General features: G+C 33.8%; 1 protein-coding gene across 4 annotated transcripts in view; it reads left to right on the top strand.

The window, feature by feature from the left end:
- Positions 1-27,715, top strand: part of LOC143231958 (protein Wnt-5b-like) — a 68,016-nt gene that overhangs the window by 21,056 nt on the left and 19,245 nt on the right. For 3 of the 4 annotated variants that reach the window (XM_076466847.1, XM_076466846.1, XM_076466849.1), the window contains exon 2: positions 9,727-9,983. In XM_076466847.1, coding sequence (XP_076322962.1) covers positions 9,727-9,983 — 257 coding nt within the window. Of the gene's footprint in view, positions 1-7,913; positions 8,090-9,726; positions 9,984-27,715 lie in introns of those variants that run through there. The other variant, XM_076466848.1, reaches the window with a different exon arrangement.

Raw genomic sequence — 27,715 nt, 5'->3', positions numbered from 1 at the left:
TGTTGCCACCATATTTGACTTAGCTGTCAGGCAATGTCAAACAGTATTTACGTAAAACTAAAGATCAAACTATAAACATTAGGCATTTCTCCAGCTGTTTCATCCTTCATCCTAATTAGTACTTTTGCTCACCATCTTGAACACGATGATGTTAGAGTTTTTCAGTTACAAAGCTTGAACGTTTCTGAAAAAAAAACCCCAACAAAAACGGTAGTTCGTTGCATTTTCTCTTAAAAATGGAGCAATGTCAGAGTTCATCAGATGGGTTGTGATACGAAGAAGATAACACCCATCTAGGAATTATTTATAATATCATTTTTCATTAACAAAGACTTTTATGGTGTGAACTTTATTAAGTATGTGAATTCTAATAATCGTTAATTACATTTAATACATTTACAAATCATATTTGAGGGTAAGAATTAATAACACAACATTATTTATTTTTAAGCAATTATTGTCTATTTTTTACTATCTTATATGGATTAACTTTAATATCAGCCAGAAGAACTAGTGAACCAACAAGTTAGTGTCTTTATTCCCAGAACCACAACGGAATCAAAGGGAGAGAACCACGTTAGTAATCCTAAGAACGTATGAGTGAAATTAAAAAAAGAATGTGTGACAATACGTTAAATATATTACATCTTTCTTTCGCTCAATACCAAGGCTAATCAGACCGACTGGTATACGACAGATGTAGGAATTATTCAGACATTATTCATATCTCACAGTTTTATAAATTAAAACTTGTTGTTTAGAATTTTCGAGTAGCCTACACAAGGACTATCTGGGCATAGTCGTCCATAATTTCGAATTTATAAACTAGATAACCTGATAAACTATTGCTTTCGTCTGTCCATAATTGTTGAGTTTGACCGTCACTTTTACAAAACACTCTAGAACCCAAAGTGCGTTGCCAGTTTTTTTTGCAGCAAGGAGACACAAAGATGTGTTGAATGTTTGGACTCATAGGCCGTGATGCTAACCTCCAAGATATGCTCGGCTTTCTTAAAACCTAACAAACTTATACAATTACACTGTCAGAGATTACAAGTTGAGGAGATAATAACATAGACAATTAAAAACAGCAACACCATGTTTATGTGCATACTACACATGTATAGGTTTATATTAAATATTAACTGGTAATTACTAGCTCACAAATAACAATGATTAGATAATTTCTGGTCCTAATTACCTTTCAAAGGTTAAAATAAGTATGTGTTGGTAAGCAAGAATCAGTACAAAAAGTGTAATTACACGGGAAACTCATGTTTGTTCATCATGATTCTAAGTTAAAAAAATGTAACTTTAATTTAATTCATGTCCTGAAAATAAAGGTCCATGTGACAATCGAACGACAGACAGTTTATACTGTTTTTAGTTTTCGATCTGTCTTTCGCACGTGGCTGCTCAAATTAAAAATCATTTATTTGACAATGTACATTGTTTGACAATCCTGTAATAATATATCTAGATAGAAGGAGAGAGAGAAGTTGCTAGCCGCATATCTAGATAGAAAAAAGAGAGAAGTTGCTAGCTATATATCTATTTAGAAGAGAGAGAAGTTGCTAGCTATATATCTATTTAGAAAGAGAGAGAAGTTGCTAGCTATATATCTAGATAGAGAGAGAGAGAGAAGTTGCTAGCTATATATTTAGATAGAAAGAGAGAGAAGTTGCTAGCTATATATCTATTTAGAAGAGAGAGAGAAGTTGCTAGCTATATATCTAGATAGAAAGAGAGAGAGAAGTTGCTAGCTATATATCTAGATAGAAAGAGAGAGAAGTTGCTAGCTATATATATAGATAGAAAGAGAGAGAGAAGTAGCTAGCTATATCTAGATAGAGAGAGAGTTGCTAGCTATATATCTAGAGAAGAAGAGAGAAGTTGCTAGCTATATATCTAGATAGAAAGAGAGAGAAGTTGCTAGCTATATATTTAGATAGAGAGAGAAGTTGCTAGCTATATATCTATTTAGAAAGAGAGAGAAGTTGCTAGCTATATATCTAGATAGAAAGAGAGAGAAGTTGCTAGCTATATATATATATCTAGATAGAGATAGAAGAGAGAGAAGTTGCTAGCTATATATCTAGATAGAAAGAGAGAGAAGTTGCTAGCTATATATCTAGATAGAAAGAGAGAGAAGTTGCTAGCTATATATCTAGATAGAAAGAGAGAGAAGTTGCTAGCTATATATCTAGATAGAAAGAGAGAGAGTTGCTAGCTATATATCTATCTAGAAGAGAGAGAGAGAAGTTGCTAGCTATATATCTAGATAGAAAGAGAGAGAAGTTGCTAGCTATATATCTAGATAGAAGAGAGAGAAGTTGCTAGCTATATATCTAGATAGAAAGAGAGAGAAGTTGCTAGCTATATATCTAGATAGAAAGAGAGAGAAGTTGCTAGCTATATATTTAGATAGAAAGAGAGAGAAGTTGCTAGCTATATATCTAGATAGAAAGAGAGAGAAGTTGCTAGCTATATATCTAGATAGTTGCTAAGAGAGAGAGAGTTGCTAGCTATATATCTAGATAGAAAGAGAGAGAAGTTGCTGGCTGTATATCAAGATAGAAAGAGAGAGAAGTTGCTAGCTATATATCTAGATAGAAAGAGAGAGAAGTTGCTGGCTATATATCAAGATATATTTAGTATTATGGGAATTCGACTCACAGACGTATATTTATAAATTTCTAGAGAAACCTATAAACATTCCTGTATGTGTATAAGACTATCTAACAATATAGTGTGTCTTATCGTGTTTGTACTAGTGTCTAGAAACTTTGTAACATTATCTCCAGCAAAGAAATTTACATAGCCACATATTTCAAAATTCCTACAGACCATTTCAATACTATTTCAAATAAATACTCATAAGGAACCTCTTCTGCCAAAAGAAAACCTTTTTATGTCATTTTATAAAGGCTTTTCTTAACAGTATTGTACGATGTGAGTAATAAAATCCAACGAGTGGAAACATAGCGGTAAAGATTAGCAGTTCGAATGTTCAGAGACTTAGTTGTTGGGAATCCGAGGAAACGTGTGTAAAATTTTAGATTTCTCTTTACGTCCCCAATAAAACGTTTACACACATTGCAGTTTATGCTGGGATAGTAATTTGGCTAATCTGGCTTTCTTACTGGCTAATCCCTTGATGTATTTGAAAGCATTTCATTTATTTCTCTTGTGTGTGTTAGCTGAATAGAGGTAAACATTAATGGCCTGAACTTAAGGCCATTGACGCCGTCTAGATATCCGTGCTTCAAAGTTCTTGGTCGCAGTAGGCTAGATACCCTCTGAAATAGCATCTTTATTACCCATTATACAACTGTGGGCCACAGTATTAAAAACTTTACAACCATATCTGCATTCTCGTAATAAACGAGCTGACACGTGATTCACCGTCATGTAGAAAACCCAATGCACGTGGGACTGTGAGCAGACCTGACTTCGCAGAGGTATTGAGACTACAATAAATTGGGTTAATGGTTCTAAGCCGACATAAAACTTCCATCAAGTTTCTGACGCTATCATCAAGCCCGCTGACTCACCGAAAAACCACTAACTGGAGTATTGGCCATATTGCACTTCTGATACGGGCACGTACCATTTTGCCGCACGCGACCAGGTAGTCGATCTATGCACCATAGAACGGCGATTAGACGCCTCGTGCCCGGCATTAACCGCGACGTGAGGCTCTTACTTACGTCTGATTCATCACAACCTGGCGCCACGTGAGTCTTACCCTTCAAGATTTATGTTCACCTGTGCTGGTGAGGAACAGTAAAATCAGTCCTGTGGCTAAACGGCCGTTGATAATGACAGTAGCAACGGTTGTTAGAACCAAACTTCCTTTCCAAGCAGTTGTTTATCACCCAGCAAATAACACATTGCCCTTCCTCACCATGGTGGATTGAAGGTTAAGAATATCCAATATCTTTTTAACACTTCTCACCAGGTTTTATGATTATACCGTAGTAAGGGCCACATTTAATATCAGTTAATAACTATGTGGATACTGTGTGAACTAAATATAAATGAACATATATTTTGATACAGCTGTAACCAAAACACACTCGTTATGTATATATTACACTTGTAAATATTGGAAATAAACTGATTTAAGAAAACATAAGATTCACTGAGGAAGACAATGGTTAACAGAGAACAAATATTTCATTTTCAGGAAGAAGACAACATAAAAACAAGTAAACAGATTTTACAAAATACATAGAAATAAATAAAAAAACACGTAAAACCGTCTAAGTCTTTTTATGTTTAAGTTTGCCTAACTTCTTGGAACATTCAGCTAAGGTTATTTGTGATTTATCAGAACGACAATTGTCTGATGATAAAAAAGGGGTCTTAAACAAGGGGTTACAATTTTATATTCCTTTTAATAAACTTATTGAGAAGTATTAATTTTAGATTTGAAACTTTCGTACAAAAATTGTCAAACTATGAAAATTGTCGCGCAATTTTTGAACAGGTTAAAACTAATATATTCAGCGTGTTACAATATTTTAGGTCTAGAATAAAGAACATTAAGCAAGAACAAAACCCAGAAAATTTTAAAACTTTGTATGGAGACTGTAATCTGATAAATTTAATAGGACTGCAATTTTAAATAGAGTAGATTACATCAGTAGTTCTAAGTAATACAGATAAGTACGTACAAATTATGAGTGATTCCATAGCAACCATGGAATCTAGATTTACGAGATACCTTTTTTAAAAAAAGGAGCTTCAAAATGGAGCATGCGCAAAAAACAGCAACACATACGATCTCACACAGTGAACTTGTGTACGGACTTCATAAGGCTTATAAACAAAAAATATTCAGTTAGACCAACTGCTTCTAGTGTAGGTATCCGCGATGAACCAACAGCAAGATTTGTAAACACACACATATATATATATATATACCATTGATCTTCGCTCTAATCTTGTGTTTACTGAGAACGAAGTTGTACAGTGGTAACTACAGATGTTTTTAAAATACTTTTTTTCCTTTTACATTTTGCGACAAAACAATCTTATTTGAACAGCAAAATATATGAAAAGATTAATGGAGTGACTACAGCTCCAACTTTTCTCCTGACCTAGCTGACATTTTTCCTGTGCGTCTACGAAGAAAATAAGAGTTTCTTGCTGTCATGTTCTGAATGTTACAAGTCTGTTACAGGAAACGTGGTGAAGTCACATTTGTGTCAAGTGAAATGATACATTTCTCCAGTTTTTAAAAGTTAAATATCCAGTATACAGATTACTCTTGAAAACTGAATAAATGACGACACTTGTTCTTAGACATTTATGTTTAAAATAACCATAAATATAGCCCAATTTCACAAGACTGTATTCAGATTTTGAAAGTGTCGCTTCTTCAATCTTTTAATCTGACTAGAACTTCGTTCTTCAGAGTTTTTAAGAAACTAGGAAAACAAAATATTTTTGGTCCTGGTATGGCCAGATGGTTAAGGTGCTCGGCTCGTAATCTGAGGATCGTAGGTTCGAATCCAAACCACATCAAACATGCTCTTCCTTTTAGCCGTCTGGGCGTTATAATGTGACGATCGATACCATTATTCGTTAGTAAAACAGTAGCCCAAGAGTTGGCGGTAGGTGGCGATGACTAGTTACCTTCCCTCTAGTTTTACACTGCTAAATTACGGATGGCTAACGCAGATATTCCTCGTGTAGCTTTGCACGAAATTCAAAAACAAACAAACAAAAAACAACAAAATATTTTTGAAGCAAAAGTTGAGAACATTAAACAAATAGAAGAAATTGTTTTTCATTGTCGTTCTTAAATAGAATAATCCACACAAAAGTCGAAAACATAAATATCTTACCTGTAGTTATGCTAGATGTTCTGAATCTTACTTTTGCTATACTATTTTATACATGATTAAGAGGAAAACCATCAAACTGTGTCTACAAGTTTAGTTGTAATGTGTCTTTAAACCTGAGTCTAAGTTAAATTGGTTTGTTCGTTTAGAATTTCGCGCAAAGCTACACGAGGGCTATCCATTGAATTAACAACTAGAAGATAAACAGCGTCCATTGCATACCTCAATAGTGGTATGAGATCAATGCCCTAAATATTATAGAGATATATTGAGCCAACCACTAGAAGATAAACAGCATCCATTGTATACCTCAGTAGTGGTATGAGCTCAGTGCCCCAGATGTCATATTGGATCAACCATTAGAAGGCTATGCAATCGAATAAAACAACACTGAAATCCATATCACTAGTATTACTTACCACCAACCACTGTCTGGATGGATGCGATGTTATTTTTACCTCCAGTTTTCTCCAAAATTACACCTTAGGATGCTAACATGTCTTGCCATTCAACTGAGAAAACTAGTTTTTAACCAGAAGATAAGCGCATCTTCAATTAAGAAAATGGACAGAAAGAAAAGAATACGAACTTCGACTGCCAAGTGTTTAAAAATTACACGAAATGTCAATACACAGATGCTACAAAAGAGATACATTTATATATTTATAAACCAGTAAACACGTATTACAAAATCAATATGACTAAAGAAGTCTGATGAAAAATATTGTTGAAAAGAGTTTTTAGCTTTAATATTTTTTTTCCAAAGTTGGTATTCCTAATGTTGAACTCTCCCTGTTTGTGTCTTGAGTTTGTAAAGTTTTTTAGTTTTCAGTATTTACATTATTGTTAGTAGTTTAAGGAAGACTTTCCATCAAGAAAACTATTAAATCCAGTCTCTTACAAGTGGCTGTGCTTGTAAAAAAAATTTAAGTTTTTAATCTTAAGGTAATTTTATTCGTTCCTCGGAAAAAAATATTGAAGTTAATATCTTACAACAGGCAGATAGTTTGAAAGTTTTGAACTAGTTAAGAAAAGCTCTCAGTGGTCCACCCGGTTTTAAGCGGACTTACAACGCTAGAAATCGGGTTTCGAGACACTTGGTTGGCAGAATACAGATATCCCATTGTATAGATTTGTGCCTAGCTTTCAAATAAACAAACTTAAGAAAGACTTTTGAACCGATTAAAAGTGTTAAATTTAATCACCAATAACAGCAGACTACATGCGTGGTAGTCATGTAACTAAATTTTACAAACAGTTACTTTTAGTCTATAGGAAAATGTTATGCAAAGCTTACTCTGATGGGTGATTATTATTATTATTATATGACTTCAACTTTCGAATAATATATTTTCTTAGTATTAAGTATTAGATAAATACAACTAACGCATTAAAACAAAACTAATGAAAGAATTAAATCTATTGTGAAAATTTAACATTATTTTGTTTTGGTCAAACCGTGGGAAATTATAAAACTGGAATCAAATAATGATTCATAACCACTTCAAAATACGTCTTCTACATAATTTTTTTGCTGACTGGACAAAAAGGTAAAAAAATCCTTGTATACTAAAGACTCCAGCAAACACTTTTTCTGTACGTTTGTAAGTAACATTTAACTTTGAATTATTTGATTAGTTAAATGCTTTGCTTTGAAGGTTGTATTTTACTTATCTTGGAACTCTGATTGTGGTAATAAAAGAAGAAAGAAAACTTTGAAATTTAAGTCTTCTAAGAAAGACTGTACGACAAGAGGGAACTGTTGAGTTAAGTAACACTAGACATCAGTGATAGCCAATCAAATGAAGTTTTTATGTTCTATACCTCCTACTTCTTGGTTCATCTTTCATCAAACCACCAATCAACGAACTAGTGCATCCGGTGTTGAATAGATGACCAAGCACCTAGGGGGTAGCCACACCTAACAAAGAATACAATGAAAGACAATTCTTGCTTGATCCAGCTGTTTCATCAGCATTGTTCAGAAGAAAAGATTGATTCTACACTCTCGTACGCGGACCCTCTGGTGCACTTCATGTGACAACTCTTTTAGTGTCTTCTTCGTAACGTGAACGAAAATCTCTTATCTTTGAATCTACATTGATAAAGAACAATCGTAGAAGGCCAAACAGAAAGAAATAGACAAGTATCTCAATGTATAGGTCCTCCACAGCTGCCTACTTGACTAGAAGTAACTGAAGATTAGCAAAAACCAAGACCTTTCCCTCTTGTCAAACGTATGGATCTCACAAACTTTCTCTTAAAAGAAGAAGTGTAATAGAATGCTAACAATTAAATTTAAAAGGATCTTAAAATTAGACTAAAATATTTTCTAGGAACAAATATGTAGTAACAAAAGTATTAATGTTACACACAGAAATAGTTAAAAGTTTTAATGGTTTCCGCAAAACCTGAACGTCATATATCTATATCTATATCTATATCTATATATATATATATATATATAAGATAATGTCGTATCAAGTCATTTGAGGCCCGGCATGGCCAGGTGGGTTAAGGCGTTCGACTCGTAATCTGAGAATCGCGGGTTTGAATCCTGGTCGCACGAAACATGCTCGCACTTTCAGCCATGGGGGCGTTATATTGTGACGGTCAATCTCACTATTCGTTGGTAAAAGAGTAGCCCAAGAGTTAGTGGTGGGTGGTGATGACTAGCTGCCTTCCCTCTAGTCTTACACTGCTAAATTAAGGACGGCTAGCACAGATAGCCCTTGAGTAGCTTTGCGCGAAATTCAAAAACAAACAAACAAGTCTCTTGAAACTCAAAAAAAAAATTCATATGGATCAAAGATCAAGCATTAGTAATGTGCATTATACTTGGTTTGAATTAAACCCTCGAATATGTAGAGCTGATATGTAATGAATGTCATAATTAAATATGGCTATTATCGTAATATATGACGCAATATTTCAAATAAAAGTATATACAAAAGTTGCTTTACCTTCTAACTTGAGTTCAATGTAACTTATTTAATGTTCATTTTGTAAAGTATTTATATGTGTCTAGAATATAAATTTATTAAATGCATAGAAACATTTCAAATCTTTTAGTCGATTTCCCTCGACTTTTGTGGACTCGGTGGTTTTGTTTATCAAATAACATTAGTTCCTATTGAAGAAGGTCTACCGTTACTTTCAATTTTATAGAAAGGGACATTAACGTACTTTAAAATAGTGAATATGAAATATTTGTAGTCGTCTTGAATATCACTTGATATATCTACATAAAATATTCGTTTGTCTTCTAACTCTTTGATCTTCATTTGATCTTTTTATATAAAATATTTGTTTGTCTTCTAACTGCCTGAGATTCAGCTTGTTTTGTAATCTTCTTGAATATCAGTTGATATATCTATATAAAATATTCTTTTGCCTTCTAGTTGTCTGAACTTCAGTTGATCTTTTTATATAGAATATTTGCTTATATTTTTGTCACATTTAACGTCAATTGATCTTTTTATATAAAATATTCTCTTATCTTCTAGTCGCATTTGACGCCAATTGATCTTTTAATATAAAATATTCTCTATCTTCCAGTCTCATTTAACGTCAATTGATCTTTTTATATAAAATATTCGCTTATCTTCTAGTCGCATTTAACGTCAATTGATCTTTTTATATAAAATATTTGCTTATCTTCTAGTCGCATTTAACGTCAATTGATCTTTTTATATAAAATATTCGCTTATCTTCTAGTCGCATTTAACGTCAATTGATCTTTTTATATAAAATATTCGCTTATCTTCTAGTCGCATTTAACATCAATTGATCTTTTTACATAAAATGTTCGTTTATTCTTGAACATTTGTTGATCTTTCTGTACAAAATATTTATTATTGCATTTTTTTTACAGGTTACTGGGAATGCCAAGCACCTACCACAGCACGTTGGAACTGAAGCCTACGACGTACAAGAACTACTGCAAGAAACTCCACTATTTGGTGGAAAAGCAACAAGAGTTGTGTGGTCTTAACTACAATATCTTGATGACCGTTGGCCGTGGGGCCAAGATGGGGATTGAAGAATGCCAGTTTCAGTTCAGGATGAGCCGGTGGAACTGTTCTACTTTCAACAATACCCCGACAGTATTCGGTGGAGTTATAAACGTCAGTAGGTATCTCAAGTCGTGCAACTAAAATATTCAGTTATAATTGCGTGTCTTTTATAAAATAACAGTCTTGAATGTTTTCTTGGTTTAGTTACAAAATAACGTTTCTGAACACCCTTCTTTCCAGTTTCTTTTAATACAAGGCTATATAAACAACTTTAACAAAATGTATTACAAAGAAGTAATTTCACTTAAGTCGTCATTTTATATACCTAATAACAATAAATGATCTACTAGCGTTATCTTACCAAAATTTTTTTTCATGGTTTTACCATATATTATTAGTATCAACGCATCATTTGTTTACGAATTCCAAATAGTTATTTTTTAAAGCTACAATTCAGTGTTATAAAACTAGCTTGTAATAGATACGTAAGGCTACGAATAATGTTAAGTCATGTTCTTGGCCTTCGAATGTATGGCGCATATGTATATGCCATTTTAAATGAGCATTGAAGCTGTAGTTTTGGGTTTGTTACTAGATGAAACTCCACGACGTTATAAACACAATGGATGATTGACGAATAAGAACCAGTTCGGGTAATAACACATGCTGCATACTGGCTAAATAATTCAAGATTAAAATCAGTTTCTAAGAATGCGTCAAATACACCAACCTACTAGGCTATTTACTCGGTAATCCTGTGGGTCATCTACATAATCGAAACGTTAATGTAGTGTTTTACTTTTATCCATGGATTGGCTGATCTGTACTATAGACTTTAAAATAAATTAATAAGGCTCAGCTCTTGTTTCTTTCTGGATCAAGTCTGATTAGAGCTTTTCTAGAACATTAAATTGGGTAAAAATAAAACGAAGTATTTTTTAAAATACATTACGTCACTGTGGTCAAGAACAGCCAATTCTTGCAAGATAGGAGGAATTAGTAGGGTCAGTTCAGTTGTATAACTAATTGTGTGTGGATCTGAAAAAAAGATATCTTAAAACGCAGCTTGGCATATATGAATGTTTTTGATAAACGTGTGTTTGCCTGGTGTTAGGCCCAGCATGGCCAGGTGGGTTAAGGCGTTCGACTCATAATCTGAGGTTCGCGAGTTCGAATTCCCTTCGCACAAAACATGCTTGCCCTTTTAGCCGTGGGGCGTTATAATGTGACGGTCAATCCCACTATTCATTGGTAAAAGAGTAGCCCAAGAGTTGACGGTGGGTGTTGATGACTAGCTACCTTCTTTCTAGTCTTACACTGCTAAGTTAGGGACGGCTAGCGCAAATAGCCCTCGTGTAGCTTTGCGCGAAATTCAAAAACAAAACAAGACCTGGTTTCAGCTAAGTTATGAAGAAATATGTTTAGAACTACCCAGCACGTACGAACGTGATTTATGTCTACGGACTTTCAATGTAAGAAACAGGGTTTCGATATCCGTGCAGGCTAGAGTACAGATAGCCCATTGTGTAGCTAGCTATGTGCTTAACGTTACACACACACCCTTTGCTTATATTTTATATCTCACATTTATCTATGTCGAAAAAAATTCATGATAATTCATTATTTCTCTAGATTATTGCAGAAAACCTCTATGTCTGTTAAAAGTCTGACAGAATTAAAGTATCCAATTAATAAGGATTAGATAAGAATAAGAAATGAATATAACCTTTGTCAACAGCGGTAATGTTTGGTGTTTTGTTATTAAGACTATTCGATAAGTTTAAGATTTGAACCTAACATTCCTTAAAACTTGACAATATAAAGGAATATGATCATATACGATCAAAATATTTAGTGATACTAGGCGGCGCAGTAGAGAAGTCTTACAAATAATGAATACAGAAACAATTATTAAATTCTTAGTAATTTAATATCAAATAGATAGAGCAAATTGTTACTTATTCTAGTTTGCAAGTCATTGTTTCTTTACATATATTTTGTTTTCTATTTATAAAAGTAGCTCTTTTATTGTAACTGTCATTATTGTACTCGATAAAATATTTATTCGAATATTTGATATTATTGAAACTGATGCACAAATTAACAGTTAGAATGCCTGTGATTTGCAACTTGAATGTACTCTGTAAGACATGTTAAAATACAGAATAAGAGAAGGACAATTGTGCACGTCTGTCGTGCAACAGGCAGATCTCTCTCTAACTCGATGTTTTTGTTGACGTAGCTGCCTGCTATTCATTTCAACACCCACAAAAATTGATACTTCCGTAATGGTGACTGATGGAGCCATTTTGTCACTAGCTGTCAACGTGTCACATGATCCACATCGTCCGTACGTCATGCACTGTTCAGCCAATCATCAACTGGTATTGTGAAAGGACTTAAAACATAAGCCTAAAGCAACGTGAAATTACAGCGAATAAAGTTATAATACGTGCAGCATTCTGTTTTAATAGAATCATAATTTCTTTATTTATATATCTCAAACCATAAAACAATGACATAAAGCATATCCAGTGTTAAAATATAAGATACGTAAAGAATTAAATCTCAAAAACTTTTATTAAAGTCCTTGGTAGTATAGAGCTACCTGCGTGTGTGAGGTTTTATATACGCATTTATGGGTATTAAATGCGAGTAAAAGATGCTATTTGAACCCAACTAGTTGTTGAAGTTCCAGACAAAACTATAAATGATAAATATTGGTCGTTACGAGCTGAGCTTAATGAGTTTATTTTTTAATAAGCTGTATCAACCTCACATGGTAGTGGCAATAGGTAATGTTGTGTAAACTATATAGAAAAGAATATAAATGTAAAGTCTAAAAGTCGTAAGAATTATGAAAACAACGGATAATGTGACAGAAGTTTTGCAAAATCAACAGCCTTCAGCGTTCTTACTTCAAAAGGACCAAAGGAGGCGCAGTCTGCTTGTCTTGATTTATATCTGTTTGTTTTTTTGTTTTTGAATTTCGCGCAAAGCTACACGAGGGCTATCTGTGCTAGTCGTCCGTAATTTAGCAGTGTAAGACTAGATGGAAGGCACCTAGTCATTACCACCCACCGCTAACTCTTGGGCTACTCTTTTACCAACTAATAGTGGGATTGACCGTCACCTATAAAGCTCCCACGGCTGAAAGGACGATCAAGTTTGGTGCGGCCGGGATTCGAACTCGTAATCTGAGGGTCGCGGGTTCGAAGTTGAATGTTTAGCGCTTTCCATTGTTTTAAATTATAGATGCAAAGATTATCTCAACTAAACAGAAAATATGACGAAATCCAATATATCACGGGCCCAAAATACTGTCAGATATTCAATGACAAACTAAACTTACAATGTATTAATTAATGTCTGTTGACCTAAATCCGGAAAGAATAAATTACCCACTCTTAAGCTCTTAGTCCGTTAAAAACAGAGCCATTATCCAAATTAATAAAACCTTTTAAAATTTGAAAAATTACGTAATATACGACTACTTTTGTAATAATTGCCGAAATGTTTAATTTAACTTCCAAAGAAGTTTCAAATATGCACGTCTACGAGTTTATAGTTTTTTTATGTTAACCATGCGACAAGCAGAGTAAAAATAAAGGCACTTAATCTTACTTGTTTCATATTACATTCCTGTGTGGCCATCCTGGTTGATTTATCGACTCGGACGTTTTTATCTACTTATTAAAATGCAAACATAAATATCTTTGGTCATAGATGATGAATCAGCCGTCTACTCTTGTCTCTTTCTACAACACCCACTGAATCCTCGAAAATCATTTTGAGATATGAGAAATTTATAACCGGTTTCGACCGTGGAAAATTTACACGTCTAGATATTGATATTATTGAAAATTGTTTTATTATGATAGATAGAATATTTAAACCAAGGCCTAAGATTTAATTATGATTTTGAAGGTTTATAGAGCTTTCATAAAGGAAGTAGATATATAGTTTTGAGATTTAAGTGTATTTAGTGTTTTGATATTAGGGTTACAGTGAAACTGACCACGTCGAGACAGCAATGCTGGTTAATTACATAAATTTATGGGTGATGTGTATGGTGCGTGTACAAAATATTTGTTTTTAAGTAAGAACAAAGCTACATAAAGGATTAACTGCACTCTGCCCACCACAGGTATCGAAACTGTTTTTAGTGGTGCGAGTCCCGCAGACATGCCGCTGTGCATGTAGAAAGGAAGAGATAAACAATTCTTAATCAGACGTCAAACGGATTTATAGTAGTTTTAGTAACTCACGAAAAACAAGTGTTATTGTAATACACAGATAAAAATATATAAAAAATGTAATAATATAAGTAGTTAGGAAAAACCTATTACAGCATGATAGCAAGTATTTATAAGTTCACTACATTTGTAAATAAAATATTTTTGAAGCTCAGATATTTACTGTAAATATACATACGTGAGAATCTATAGTGAATGTGTGTGTTTTCCTATAGCAAAACCACATCGGGCTATCTGTTGAGTCCATAGAGGGAAATCGAGCCCATAATTTTAGCGTTGTAAATTCGTAGACTCACCGCTGTAACAGCGGAGAACAAATTTATTGTGAACTAAGTCATTTCAACTCAACTGCTGGAATTCGGCCAAACCTATAAGTCTCTGCTGTGTACAAAAACAACCAACTAACAACAACAAATTGTGTGAATAAATGATATATATATATAGATTTAGTTTTCCTTTAACAAGTTGAATTTTATCTATTTACTGATAACGTATAACATAGTAACTTTATTTACTGGTAACATATAGCATAGTGACGTTATCTATTTACTGGTACATATAAAATAGTAACTATTTATTTACTGGTAACATATAACTTAGTAATTTTATCTATTTACTGGTAACATATAACTTAGTAACTTTATCTATTTACTGGTACATATAACATAGTAACATATAACTTTATCTATTTACTGGTAACATATAACTTAGTAACTTTATCTATTTACTGGTAACATATAACTTAGTAACTTTATCTATTTACTGGTAACATATAACTTAGTAACTTTATCTATTTACTGGTAACATATAACTTAGTAACTTTATCTATTTACTGGTAACATATAACTTAGTAACTTTATCTATTGCTGGCAACATATAACTTAGTAACTTTATCCATTTACTGGTAACATATAACATACTAAAACTTCATGAACAACGTGTTTTTCTTAGAGAGTTTTCCTTCATCTCAGATATCACTTTTGGTATAACATCAATATCAGAACGTTGAGAAGACATTTGTAAAAAAGGAAAACAAACCGATGAAAAAATATCATCACGAGCAATCTTTTCCTAAAACGTGCGCTGACCAACAGGAACGCTTGTCGCCCACGCAGTAGTGAGTGTTTAACCCAACATTATATGCCAGTTACGTAATGCATAGGTTCAGGAGAATGGGGGACGGTTCTCGACAATTCAGAAGGGGCGTCACTATACAGCGACGTAGTCTCTACCTCTCTCTGTAACCTAATTGAAGCCAGTTTCTCTGTGAAAAGGCAATGACGGATTTCTTGTTGTTTAGGTTTTGGTTTTTTTTTCTGTTGAAAACATGTATTGACGCCAATAGCGGAAAAAGTTCACTAGTGACAAAACATGTTGGTTAATTGTTCAGAGGAAACCTAATACGTGTTTTAGTTTAAGAGAAACAACAACAAACAAACAAGAGAGAACCCTTGATAGACGCGGCTGTAATCAGATCTCAAATCAGTTAAAGATGGAGCTATGAGCTAAAAATTTGTTCTTGATAAAAATAGCTTCATAGCCATTCTATCAGCCGTTATGCCGCGGCTAAATTTAATATAGGTGTATAAGTTCTCTTACTGGATATTTCAGCAATGAAAACAAGTTCACTAGTTACAAAATATGTAGGTTAAGTGTTTAGAGGAAACTGAAATATAATTTGTAGTTTTTCCTGAAATTTTAATATAGACGCATAAGCTCTCTGAGAAAGAGCTGAATATTTCATGGAATTTGTCTTTTAGTCATCAGACTGTTCCATTTGCTTAAACTAAACCATTAGCAGGGCAAGTATTCCAACACAAAGTTATCACATTACAGTATCAGGGTAAGTATTCCAACACAAAATTATCACACTACAATAGCAGGGTGAGTATTTCAACACAAAGTTTTTAGACTACATTATCAGGGTAAGTATTTCAAGAGAAGGTAACCAGGTTACAGTAGCAGTGTAAGTATTCCAATATAGAACAACCTTGTTACAACAGCAGGGTAAATATTTCAAAACAAATTAATCTTGCTTCAGTGTCAGGGTAAGTATTTCAATACAAAGTAATAAGACTACAGTAACAAGTGTTCGAAAATAACATATCATTGAAACTTACCATTACACAAATAAGTAAGAATATTCCATTGTAAATAATCAAATTATTAGTTTTATCGAAACATTTAAAACTGACAGAAAAAGTTAAAGTTTATCGAACACACTAATTGATATTACAAAATGCGGAGTCCTGGTACTTCTCTCTTGTGGTGTACTCGAATTACGTGTTCAACTTAATTCTACTCTCGAATTTTTAAAATATCAAATTTTGGGTTTATAATAGTATCTTTAACGTAACACCCTTTCCATAATTATATAATCTTCCACGAACCTTCTAGAGGAATCCTCTTGACCTAGCATGGCCTACAAACAACAGATTCATAACCTCTGTTCTAAGGAAAGTATTCTTTTCACATAATTATGGAGAATCACATGAAATTGAAATACTACTATTAATACGTTAGATAAGATTTAGAAGTGTGAATCGAATTGTTGACTGTTTTATGAATGAATTAGGGTAAGATTTAGAAGTGTGAATATAGCTGTTGGTTGTCTTATGAATGTATTAGATCCAGATTTAGAAGTATGAATAGAATTGTTGGCTGTCTTATGAATAAATTAGGTCAAGGTTTAGAAGTGTAAATAGAATTGTTGGCTATCTTATGAATGCATTAGGTCAAGGTTTAGAAGTGTGAATAGAATTGTTGGCCATATTATGAATGCATTAGGTCAAGATTTAGAAGTGTGAATCGAATTGTTGGCTATTTTCAGATTTCCTCTTGTTCTGGTAATATTTGATTTAATCTTATTCTTAAAACATCTGACCTTTCTTGGTGAAAATGTTGTATTTATCAGTCATAGAAAAAATAAAATAGGTTGTTATCGAGGATAATTACATCATTATTGAACGTATTTTACGACTCTGTACTTCCAACATATCTAAAAAAACATTTTTTGAAAATGTTTATACAGAACAATAAAATTCAGACTAAATGAGTAAGTTTTTCAGGTATACTGTTGTGACTCTTTTCTGATTCTTATGTAGTAATAACTTACGCATAAATCTGTTTATCAGTTAGTAATATGGACATTCTTAAAGTTTCTTAAATTTATTTTAAGGACTTTGGAAGATGTAACATAAGAGTAAGACTATAAAACTTGTTAGAAACCTGTTTGTTAAAAAAAGATTTAGTGATACAATAACCTTATCAAATGAAAGATAATAATACAAATAATAACAATAATAACATAAAGAGAAAGACTTCAGACTTAAAAAAAAACTTGTACGTAGTTACAGAAATGATTTCAGAGAAAATCTTTATAGGAATGAAAACTGTGCGTCTACAAGACACTACACGGTGAAGTATGAATGTAGTGTTTCCTTCAAAGCCCTAAGGACTGGGTCACACTGTGGTGTCGTCTCCATGGCACCACAGGACTGAGTAACACTGTATTGTATACTTCAGGGCATCACAAGATTGTGTAACAATGTGGTATTTCCTTCACTACACCATAAAATTTTGTAACAGTGTAGTGTCTCCTTCAGGATATCATAGAATTTGGTAACACAATGGTGTCTCCTTCAGGATACCATAGCAATGGTTAACATTGTGATGTCTCCCTCAGGATATCATAGGAATGGATAACACTGTGATGTCTCCTTCAGGATACCATAGGAATGGATAACACTGTGATGTCTCCTTCAGGGTACCATAGGAATGGATAACACTGTGATGTCTCCTTCAGGGTACCATAGGAATGGATAACACTGTGATGTCTTCTTCAGGGTACCAAAGAATTTGGTAACACAGTGGTGTCTCCTTCAGGATGCCATAGCAATGGATAACATTGGGATGTCTCCATCAGAATACCATAGGAATGGATAACACTGTGATGCCCCCTTCAGGGACCATAGGAATGGATAACACTGTGATGTCTCCTTCAGGATACCATAGGTATGGATAACACTTTGGTGTTCCCTTCATGGTATCATAGAATTTGACAACCCTGTGATGGCTCCTTCAGGATATCATAGGATTGGATAACACTGTGGTGTCTCTTTCAGGATAACGTAGGCCAGTGTAACGCTATAAGGTTATTATTTGAAAAGTGATTATTTTGTCTCTAGCTGAAACTATCACTTTCATCTTATTGTTTCTTGTAGGTTATCTATAGTTCTATTTGTTATATACACGACATGTTTTAATTTAACTTAGTTCACATTATTAGTTCTGTGGAACTTGTGTAAAATAATGTGGTGCTAATCAGAAATCAACGCTAAAGATAAATGACAGGCATATTAATATAAGTAAACAGTTCTAAATCTTATATGTTGCTCTACTGAAACACAACGCTCTGGAATTATGTGTTTCAACAAAGGATTGTTTCTTCTTGAATTTTGTGCAAAGCTACACGAGGGCTACCTGCACTAGTCATCCATAATTTAGCAGTGTGAGACTAGAGTGAAGGTAACTAGTCAATATCACACTCTGCTAACGCTTGGGTTACTCTCTTATCAAACGATTAATGAGATTGCCCGTGACTGATAACGCTCTCACGGCTGAAGGGGCGAACATGTTTGATGTGACGGGGACTCGAGCCCTTGACTCTCAGATTACGAGTCGAACGCTCTAGTCACCTGGGCACGACGGGTCTCAACAAAGGAAATAAAACAACGTAATGTAGAGAACTGAATGTTTCTATTCAGTGGCTTTGAGTTTGTTATTGTTAATTTATCTGTGGAAAAACGTTTCAGCTGCTCATGGTTTTGTAACTTAGATTCATAATGATCTATATTCACATTTCGTGCGTTTCATTTTCAACTACATCGCTACAAGGAGTTTCTACTGAATTTCACTGACCAGATTTTGCTTTAGTTTTATTAAAAAAACAGTATTACCGTTGGTAATGTCCTAGTAGAGTTTCTAAACGAATCAGTTCATTAGTCTTACTGATTACCATAGAAACACTTCCTAACGTAACGATTTCATGATTTTTCATGTTTACAGATTACAGATGTTAGTCATAGCGAGAACTTTCGCTAAACGTAATGATTATTGATAAATTTGTTTAATGTAATGGTTTGCCTGTACTTGCTGAACACAATGGTTACAGTTTTCGTCAGAGTAACTGAACGTTATTGTCGTTGTTATTATTTTGAATTAAACACAAAAGCTACGCAATGCGCTATCTGTGCTCTGCCCACCATGGGTATCGAAACCCGGTTTGTAGCGTTGTAAGTCCGCAGACATACCGCTGAGCCACTGGGAGGCAACATTATTGTCACTAACAAAGTTTGGTGAACATAATGGCTATTGACTACATTAGTTTTTAGCATATCGGTTACTTACTACTGTTAACTAACCCTATCATTACTGATTATACTTTTAAAAAATGATTGGTGACCACAATTATTGAAAAAACATAATTAGCGTCACAGTTAGTGAAAAAAGTGTTGTTGAATGTGATGACAGCTGATCAAACTTAATACACAGGAATAACGGTGATAATGTATATTACATATGACAATGATCATTACTGCTTACTACACTTTTATAACATGCCAGTTATATATGAACGGATTTGTTGAATATAACGAGTACTCTTTATGTCTATTAAATGTGATATTAATTAAATGGAATCGACGAGACAATTTACATTTACCACAATTATTCGACATGACAGCTGCTAATCGAAGTTATTCATAGTAAAAATTGTTGACCACACTTAATAGTTATCATAATTATTTGCCATAATAATTAATAATTTGAAATGCTTATGGCAAACATTGTTGACCACACTTAATAGTTATCGGAATTATTTGCCATAATAATTAATAATTTGAAATGCTTATGGCAAACATTGTTCCCCACACTTAATAGTTATCGGAATTATTTGCAATAATAATTAATAATTTGAATTGCTTATGGCAAACATTGTTGACCACACTTAATAGTTATTGGAATTATTTGCTATACTAATTAATAATTTGAAATGTTTATGGCAAACATTGTTGACCACACTTAATAGTTATCGGAATTATTTGCTATAATAATTAATAATTTTAAATACTTATGGCAAACATTGTTGACCACACTTAATAGTTATCGGAATTATTTGCTATAATAATTAATAATTTGAAATGCTTATGACAAACATTGTTGACCACACTTAATAGTTATCGGTATTATTTGCTATACTAATTAATAATTTGAAATGCTTATGGCAAACATTGTTGACCACACTTAATAGTTATCACAGTTATTCAACATAATAATTGATAGTTTTAACTGCTTAAAGTGAAGGTTGTTGATCACAATTAAATAATATGCATTTTGGTTACTGTTTACTTCTGCATAGTTTTAACACTACCAACGATACTTTACTGTGCCTGATTACCGTGATAGTTAATGAGCGCTGATTGCACGTGTTGAACGTGATTGTTGTCATCACATTTTTTGCTAGAAATTTATACGAACATGATTGTTAAGCCTGGCAGTATTTTAATTACACTTATAATTAACACAAAGATAACTCATCACGGTTTGTCGACTTTCTGTTACCATTAACACTTGTTAAATGTGACAACAGTAATCACAATATTTTAATATGACGCTGAATAAATCGGTTAATAACTAGTTGTTAAAATCCTAATCATAATTGTCTCTAAACACAGATTATTAACTTCCTGTCAGTATTCACACTTGTAGTTGTTACATATTTTACACACGACAGTTTCTGATTACAGTTATTAAATTTATTAAATATGCTACAAACTAATCAGAGTTTTCCAATGATGCAGTAGGGTTACGACGCTAACAATCAGGTCCCTCACGAGGGACAGAGAAAATATAGCCCGATGTGTTGTTTTGTGTTTAAGACTGACCAAGAAACAACATATTAATCACTGGTCAACTTCATGGACACTGTTCACACTTACGTTAAATGTTGTAGTTTTTCATCGTGATGGTTAATGCTCGCATGTTGAACGCGATGTTTATACTTTCTCGTATTTACTCTTCACAATGTTCAAGTTCATGATCAACATGAAAATAACGGTTACTGATCACAGCTGTTAAACTCGTCGAACATGGTGTTTACTACATCTTCACTATTGTTAAATTCGACTAACACGATGCTTGCTAATCACATTTTCACAATTGTTAAACTCGTCGAACATGGTGTTTACTACATCTTCACTATTGTTAAATTCGACTAACATGACATTTGCTAACCACATCTTCACAATTGTTAAACTTGTCGAACATGGTGTTTGCTAACTTCGATCTTACAGCTAAACGTTTTGAGCATCTTGCTTGCTAAACACATTTTGTTAACTTTATGGTAACTGTTGACATGTATTGAGCGTAACGGCAGTTATCACTGTTATTCAACACGACGGCTGCTAATTGCAGTAACTAAACCTGCCAAACATAATGTTTGCTAATCGTAGTTTATGTTTACACTTGTTTAGTATGCAGGTAGATGGTCACTTTGAGATCAGGAACTAATGCACTGTGCCGATTACATCAAAAAGTTCTGCATTTGGTTTAGTTTTGGTTACTTCTGTTGGAACCGTTGACAACGAGGTGTTGTTTCAGAATTTACACAAAAGTCCTGTTCACCACCTGGTTTTCTTCGTTTCCTGTAAATACGGTTCTCTTAAATACATACACACACCCACAAATCCGCTTATCAACACAACAAATTTGTCGGGGAGGTGCCCGAAATTGTCGGCCTCTTGGCGTCAAGTTGATTGCCACAAAAAGCTTCTTTGTGTGAACACCTACCATTCCGTTACGGACGGGTTCGTAAAAATAACAGGGGAGGAGACGTGGCTCGAAAGCAACTTGACTTATCTTAACGGAGAAACCGCTGTCATAAAGATGTGTTTTCTGCCGTTCTCTCAGGAATGTACACCATCACAGAATGCACATAATTATGTAAGCCTTCACACATGTTTAGAATGGAATATTTCTGACATGTGATCCATCTTTTTAGCTAGAGCAAGAATATAAGTGTTCTGTTATTTCAAAACAAACAAACAAACAAACAACGGAGGAGGTAGAGAGAACACATACACATACGTACTTAAGAAATATTTCGTATTATACTTTAAAATATATATATATAGATGAATTTTAATAACAAGTTAAAATTACTGTTATCATTTCTTCTAAATAATGAAAGGTCTTGTTGTGTTTTTGCACTAGCCATCCCTACTTTAGACTTGAAAGACTAGAAGAAAGGCAACTAATCAATATCACCTACCACCAACTCTTGGGCTACTTTTTGTCAACGAACAGTGTGACTAACATTCACATTATAGCGCTCCCCACAGCCAAAAGGGGTGAATATATTTGGTGACGGCATTTGATATTGCTATCCTAAATAGTAGGCCATATCAGTCCCCAGATAGGAAATGTATTCAAAATAGTCACTCACCAGTATTTGAGATTTAAAAGCAGTCAGTGACAACTTACCAATGGTTGATGCCGTTTGATTCCAATGGAAACATGTTCATGGAGCTCGCAAAGAATTTTGGACTCGTGCTGAAACAAGTGCATAGCAAATTGGTTTGTTTGTTTTTTAATTTCGCGCAAAGCTACACGAGGGCTGTCTACACTAGCCGTCCTAACTTAGCAGTGTAAGACTAGAGGGAAGGCAGCTAGTCATCGCCACCCACCGCCAACTCTTGGGCTACTATTTTACCAACGAATAGTGGAAATGACCGTCACATTATAACGCCCTCACGGCTGAAAGAGCAAGCATGTTGATGTGACGGGGATTCGAACTCGCGACCCTCGGATTACAAGTCGAGTGCCTTAACTACCTGGCCATGCCGGGCCTCTAGAATAGAAACTACTTACACGAACAAAATATCAATAACATTTCCACTTAATGAAACACGAAATTCGACACTGCTTGGAACCATTTAATTAAAAACTATTTGTTGGAAATTAACAAACTAAACTGATTATCACGAACGAAGCCAAAAATTTGATTTAAAAATGATTTAACTGGAAAAGTCAATAATATGTTAACGTTGATAAAATCGTAGTTTAAATAACTGATGATTCTCCAATATTCACTTATACGATGTAGCAGGGATTCTATAAACGTTCTTTTGTGATTTCATATTCCATAACAGAAGTGTTCCATATGACTACTCTTGAAAGCAAAATTACATTATCACGTCTGAAATGAAAACGCTTGTTTGTTTATTTTAGAGCAAAGACATATTGGGTTATTTGATGTGTTCACCTCAGGGAATCGAAACCTGGATTTTAGGATTGTAAGTTCATACACGTATCGTTATACCATCGAGGGACATGAAAACAGATGTTTTCATATTCTAGATTTTAGTACAAAACTTCACAACGGGCTGTATGCTATCTGTCCACCATAGGGAATCGAACTCTGTATTTAAACTTTGTAATTCCGTAAAATTACCACTATTCCACTGGAGGGAAATGAAATCTAGATGTTTGATTTAATCGTACGTTCAATATATTTTTAGAAATGAAATAAAAACCCTATAACTGGAGCGCTTTCGAAATTTGAAAGGTGGATTTTATTTCTTCAGGGGCAAACTAGGAGTTTTTATTCCATTTCTGTCAAGACTTCTTGAACCTGCGTGTTTTCCTAACATCATCAATATATTTTTAGTAATTTTCAAAAATATGTTTATATCACCACTCAGTGGTTCAATATTCAGAAGATCGCGAAGAAAAAAATAGATAAATGTTATTAAATAACATAAAAAATGAGTTTATTTCAGTCGTTATTTGTCAATGGTATTTTGTGTTATAAATCTAGTTCCGTGAAAACTGCTAGTGGTTGTTGTGTATCCTGATGGGACACTCCTGAAGGAGTGGATCTTTTCTACGTTTACAAGAGCGACTATTCTAGAAACTTCGCAGTTCATTCCCATTACAGAATGACGAAAAGATGAAAGGTTTAATTGTCTTGTATTAAGAAATAATATTTAATCTTTTCATATACCGTCTTCTTCAAAATAGGTCACGCCAGAGGACAGTATCACATTTCACGAAACTAATATTTTAACCAATTAGAAGTTATCTGAAAATGCTTTTACAGGATTTTTAGCACCTGTCAGTTACCTGTATGGTAAAATAGAACGAAAAAATATACGAGGACAACGTGCCCTATTCTTTCAGTTTTATTTCCTTGGTATGCAATTATGCCGCCGCAGAGAGACACACACACATATATATATATATACAGCCTTTCTATTGTTTCAGTTTCTTCTTGTCACAAACATTTTTCGGCAAATTGACTCGATACTAGGTAAGGTTATACTTCTCATACCTTTTTCCTTTTTCTAATATTTAGTTCTATTTCAAGGATTTTATGGGGTCAAAGGTCAAACAATTAAAAAATGTATATTTTAGGGCCCTGTAGGTCATATTTACAGCAATCAAGATGACAATTGGTACAAATATAAAATGTTAAGCATTCAACACAGTGACATAAAATAGTTGGACTTCCTTATTTTGAGTTTGAGTTTTTTTTTGGGGGGGGGGTGGGGTGGATCAGAGTTTACATAAAAAGCATAATTACTGAGTTTTTGACCAATAACTTGGCCATAATTTAACCATTTTACAAGATATTTGGTACAACAATATATTTTTACAAGTTCCACATATTTACACAAAAGATGGCGGACGTGTCTATGTTTAGTAATTAGATGGAGAACAGGATGCCACAAAAATGCATAATTTAAGGTTTTTGACGATTAATTATTTTACTTTATTTCTCCAAATTTACATTGGAGTTGGTGTAAAGATGTTTTTCTGTAAGTTCCGTAGATATACATAAAAAACGTGGTTATGCTCATATTTGATCGTTCTAAAGGGGTCAAAATATTAAATAAGCTCATACGTTTAGGGGTTTTGGTCGATTAATTAGTCTTGTTTCGATCAATTTACATTTGGTACAAAGATTTTTATTTTATTTTACGGGAAAAGCACGAACACAAAATGTTGGAGTTGTCCATTTTTCTGGTGGCAGAATTGGTGATGCTGTGATTCCATGGTGGAGACATCTTCCATTTTCTCACCTCTTGAATTCTGTGATCATTTTCATTGATTCAGGCTTCAAATTTCTACAGTTACTAACATTTTTGGACTTCCTTATGCACGCGCTGCGGGAACCTATTTCTACTTTTAACACTCATTTGCCTTCAAAACACGAGGGAGCAGGAGGTTCATACAACTCAGTTTCTGTGAGTTGTCACTGCCACAACTGGCTGTTTTCATAGAAGTTAATATAACTGTGGGATCAGCTTGAACCACTTATTTCATCTCGACCGATTTTTAAAAGTCGATTTACTGGTTTGACTGATCGAAAATGGTACTAGGGGATTCTAATTTATAGTGTAATACTTGACAAGGTGATTATACAAGAGTGGTACTAGGGAATTCTAATTTATAGTGTAATACTTGACAAGGTGATTATACAAGAGTGGTACTAGGGAATTCTACTGTAGAGTGTAATACTTGACAATGTGATTATACAAGAGTTGTACTAGGGAATTCTACTGTAGAGTGTAACGCTTCATAATGTGATTTTACAAGCGTGGTACGAGGGAATTCTACTGTAGAGTGTAATACTTGACAATATGATTATACAAGCGTGGTACGAGGGAATTTTACTGTAGAGTGTAATACTTGACAATGTGATTATACAAGAGTGGTACTAGGTAATTCTACTGTAGAGTGTAATACTTGACAATGTGATTATACAAGAGTGGTACTAGGGGATTCTAATTTATAGTGTAATATTTGATAATATGATTATACAAGCGTGGTACTAGGGAATTCTACTGTAGAGTGTAATACTTGACAATGTGATTATACAATAGTGGTACTAGGGAATTCTACTGTAGAGTGTAATACTTGACAATGTGATTATACAAGAGTGGTACTAGGGAATTCTACTGTAGAGTGTAATACTTGACAATGTGATTATACAAGAGTGGTACTAGGGAATTCTACTGTAGAGTGTAACGCTTGATAATGTGATTTTACAAGAGTGGTACTAGGGAATTCTACTGTAGAGTGTAATACTTGACAATGTGATTATACAAGAGTGGTACTAGGGAATTCTACTGTAGAGTGTAATACTTGACAATGTGATTGTACAAGAGTTGTACTAGGGAATTCTACTGTAGAGTGTAATACTTGATAATGTGATTATACAAGCGTGGTACTAGGGGATTCTAATTTATAGTGTAATATTTGATAATGTGATTATACAAGAGTGGTACTAGGGAATTCTACTGTAGAGTGTAATACTTGATAATGTGATTATACAAGAGTGGTACTAGGGAATTCTACTGTAGAGTGTAATACTTGATAATGTGATTATACAAGAGTGGTACTAGGGGATTCTAATTTATAGTGTAATACTTGATAATGTGATTATACAAGAGTGGTACTAGGGGATTCTAATTTATAGTGTAATATTTGATAATATGATTATACAAGCGTGGTACTAGGGAATTCTACTGTAGAGTGTAATACTTGACAATGTGATTATACAATAGTGGTACTAGGGAATTCTACTGTAGAGTGTAATACTTGACAATGTGATTATACAAGAGTGGTACTAGGGAATTCTACTGTAGAGTGTAATACTTGACAATGTGATTATACAAGAGTGGTACTAGGGAATTCTACTGTAGAGTGTAACGCTTGATAATGTGATTATACAAGAGTGGTACTAGGGAATTCTACTGTAGAGTGTAACGCTTCATAATGTGATTTTACAAGCGTGGTACGAGGGAATTCTACTGTAGAGTGTAATACTTGACAATATGATTATACAAGCGTGGTACGAGGGAATTTTACTGTAGAGTGTAATACTTGACAATGTGATTATACAAGAGTGGTACTAGGTAATTCTACTGTAGAGTGTAATACTTGACAATGTGATTATACAAGAGTGGTACTAGGGGATTCTAATTTATAGTGTAATATTTGATAATATGATTATACAAGCGTGGTACTAGGGAATTCTACTGTAGAGTGTAATACTTGACAATGTGATTATACAATAGTGGTACTAGGGAATTCTACTGTAGAGTGTAATACTTGACAATGTGATTATACAAGAGTGGTACTAGGGAATTCTACTGTAGAGTGTAATACTTGACAATGTGATTATACAAGAGTGGTACTAGGGAATTCTACTGTAGAGTGTAATACTTGACAATGTGATTATACAAGAGTGGTACTAGGGAATTCTACTGTAGAGTGTAACGCTTGATAATGTGATTATACAAGAGTGGTACTAGGGAATTCTACTGTAGAGTGTAATACTTGACAATGTGATTATACAAGAGTGGTACTAGGGAATTCTACTGTAGAGTGTAATACTTGACAATGTGATTATACAAGAGTGGTACTAGGGAATTCTACTGTAGAGTGTAATACTTGATAATGTGATTATACAAGCGTGGTACTAGGGGATTCTAATTTATAGTGTAATATTTGATAATGTGATTAT

This window comes from Tachypleus tridentatus, chromosome 11 (assembly GCF_004210375.1).
Source record: "Tachypleus tridentatus isolate NWPU-2018 chromosome 11, ASM421037v1, whole genome shotgun sequence".
Classification (NCBI taxonomy): Eukaryota; Metazoa; Arthropoda; class Merostomata; order Xiphosura; family Limulidae; genus Tachypleus; species Tachypleus tridentatus.
This window is presented reverse-complemented; position numbering and strand designations above follow the sequence as displayed.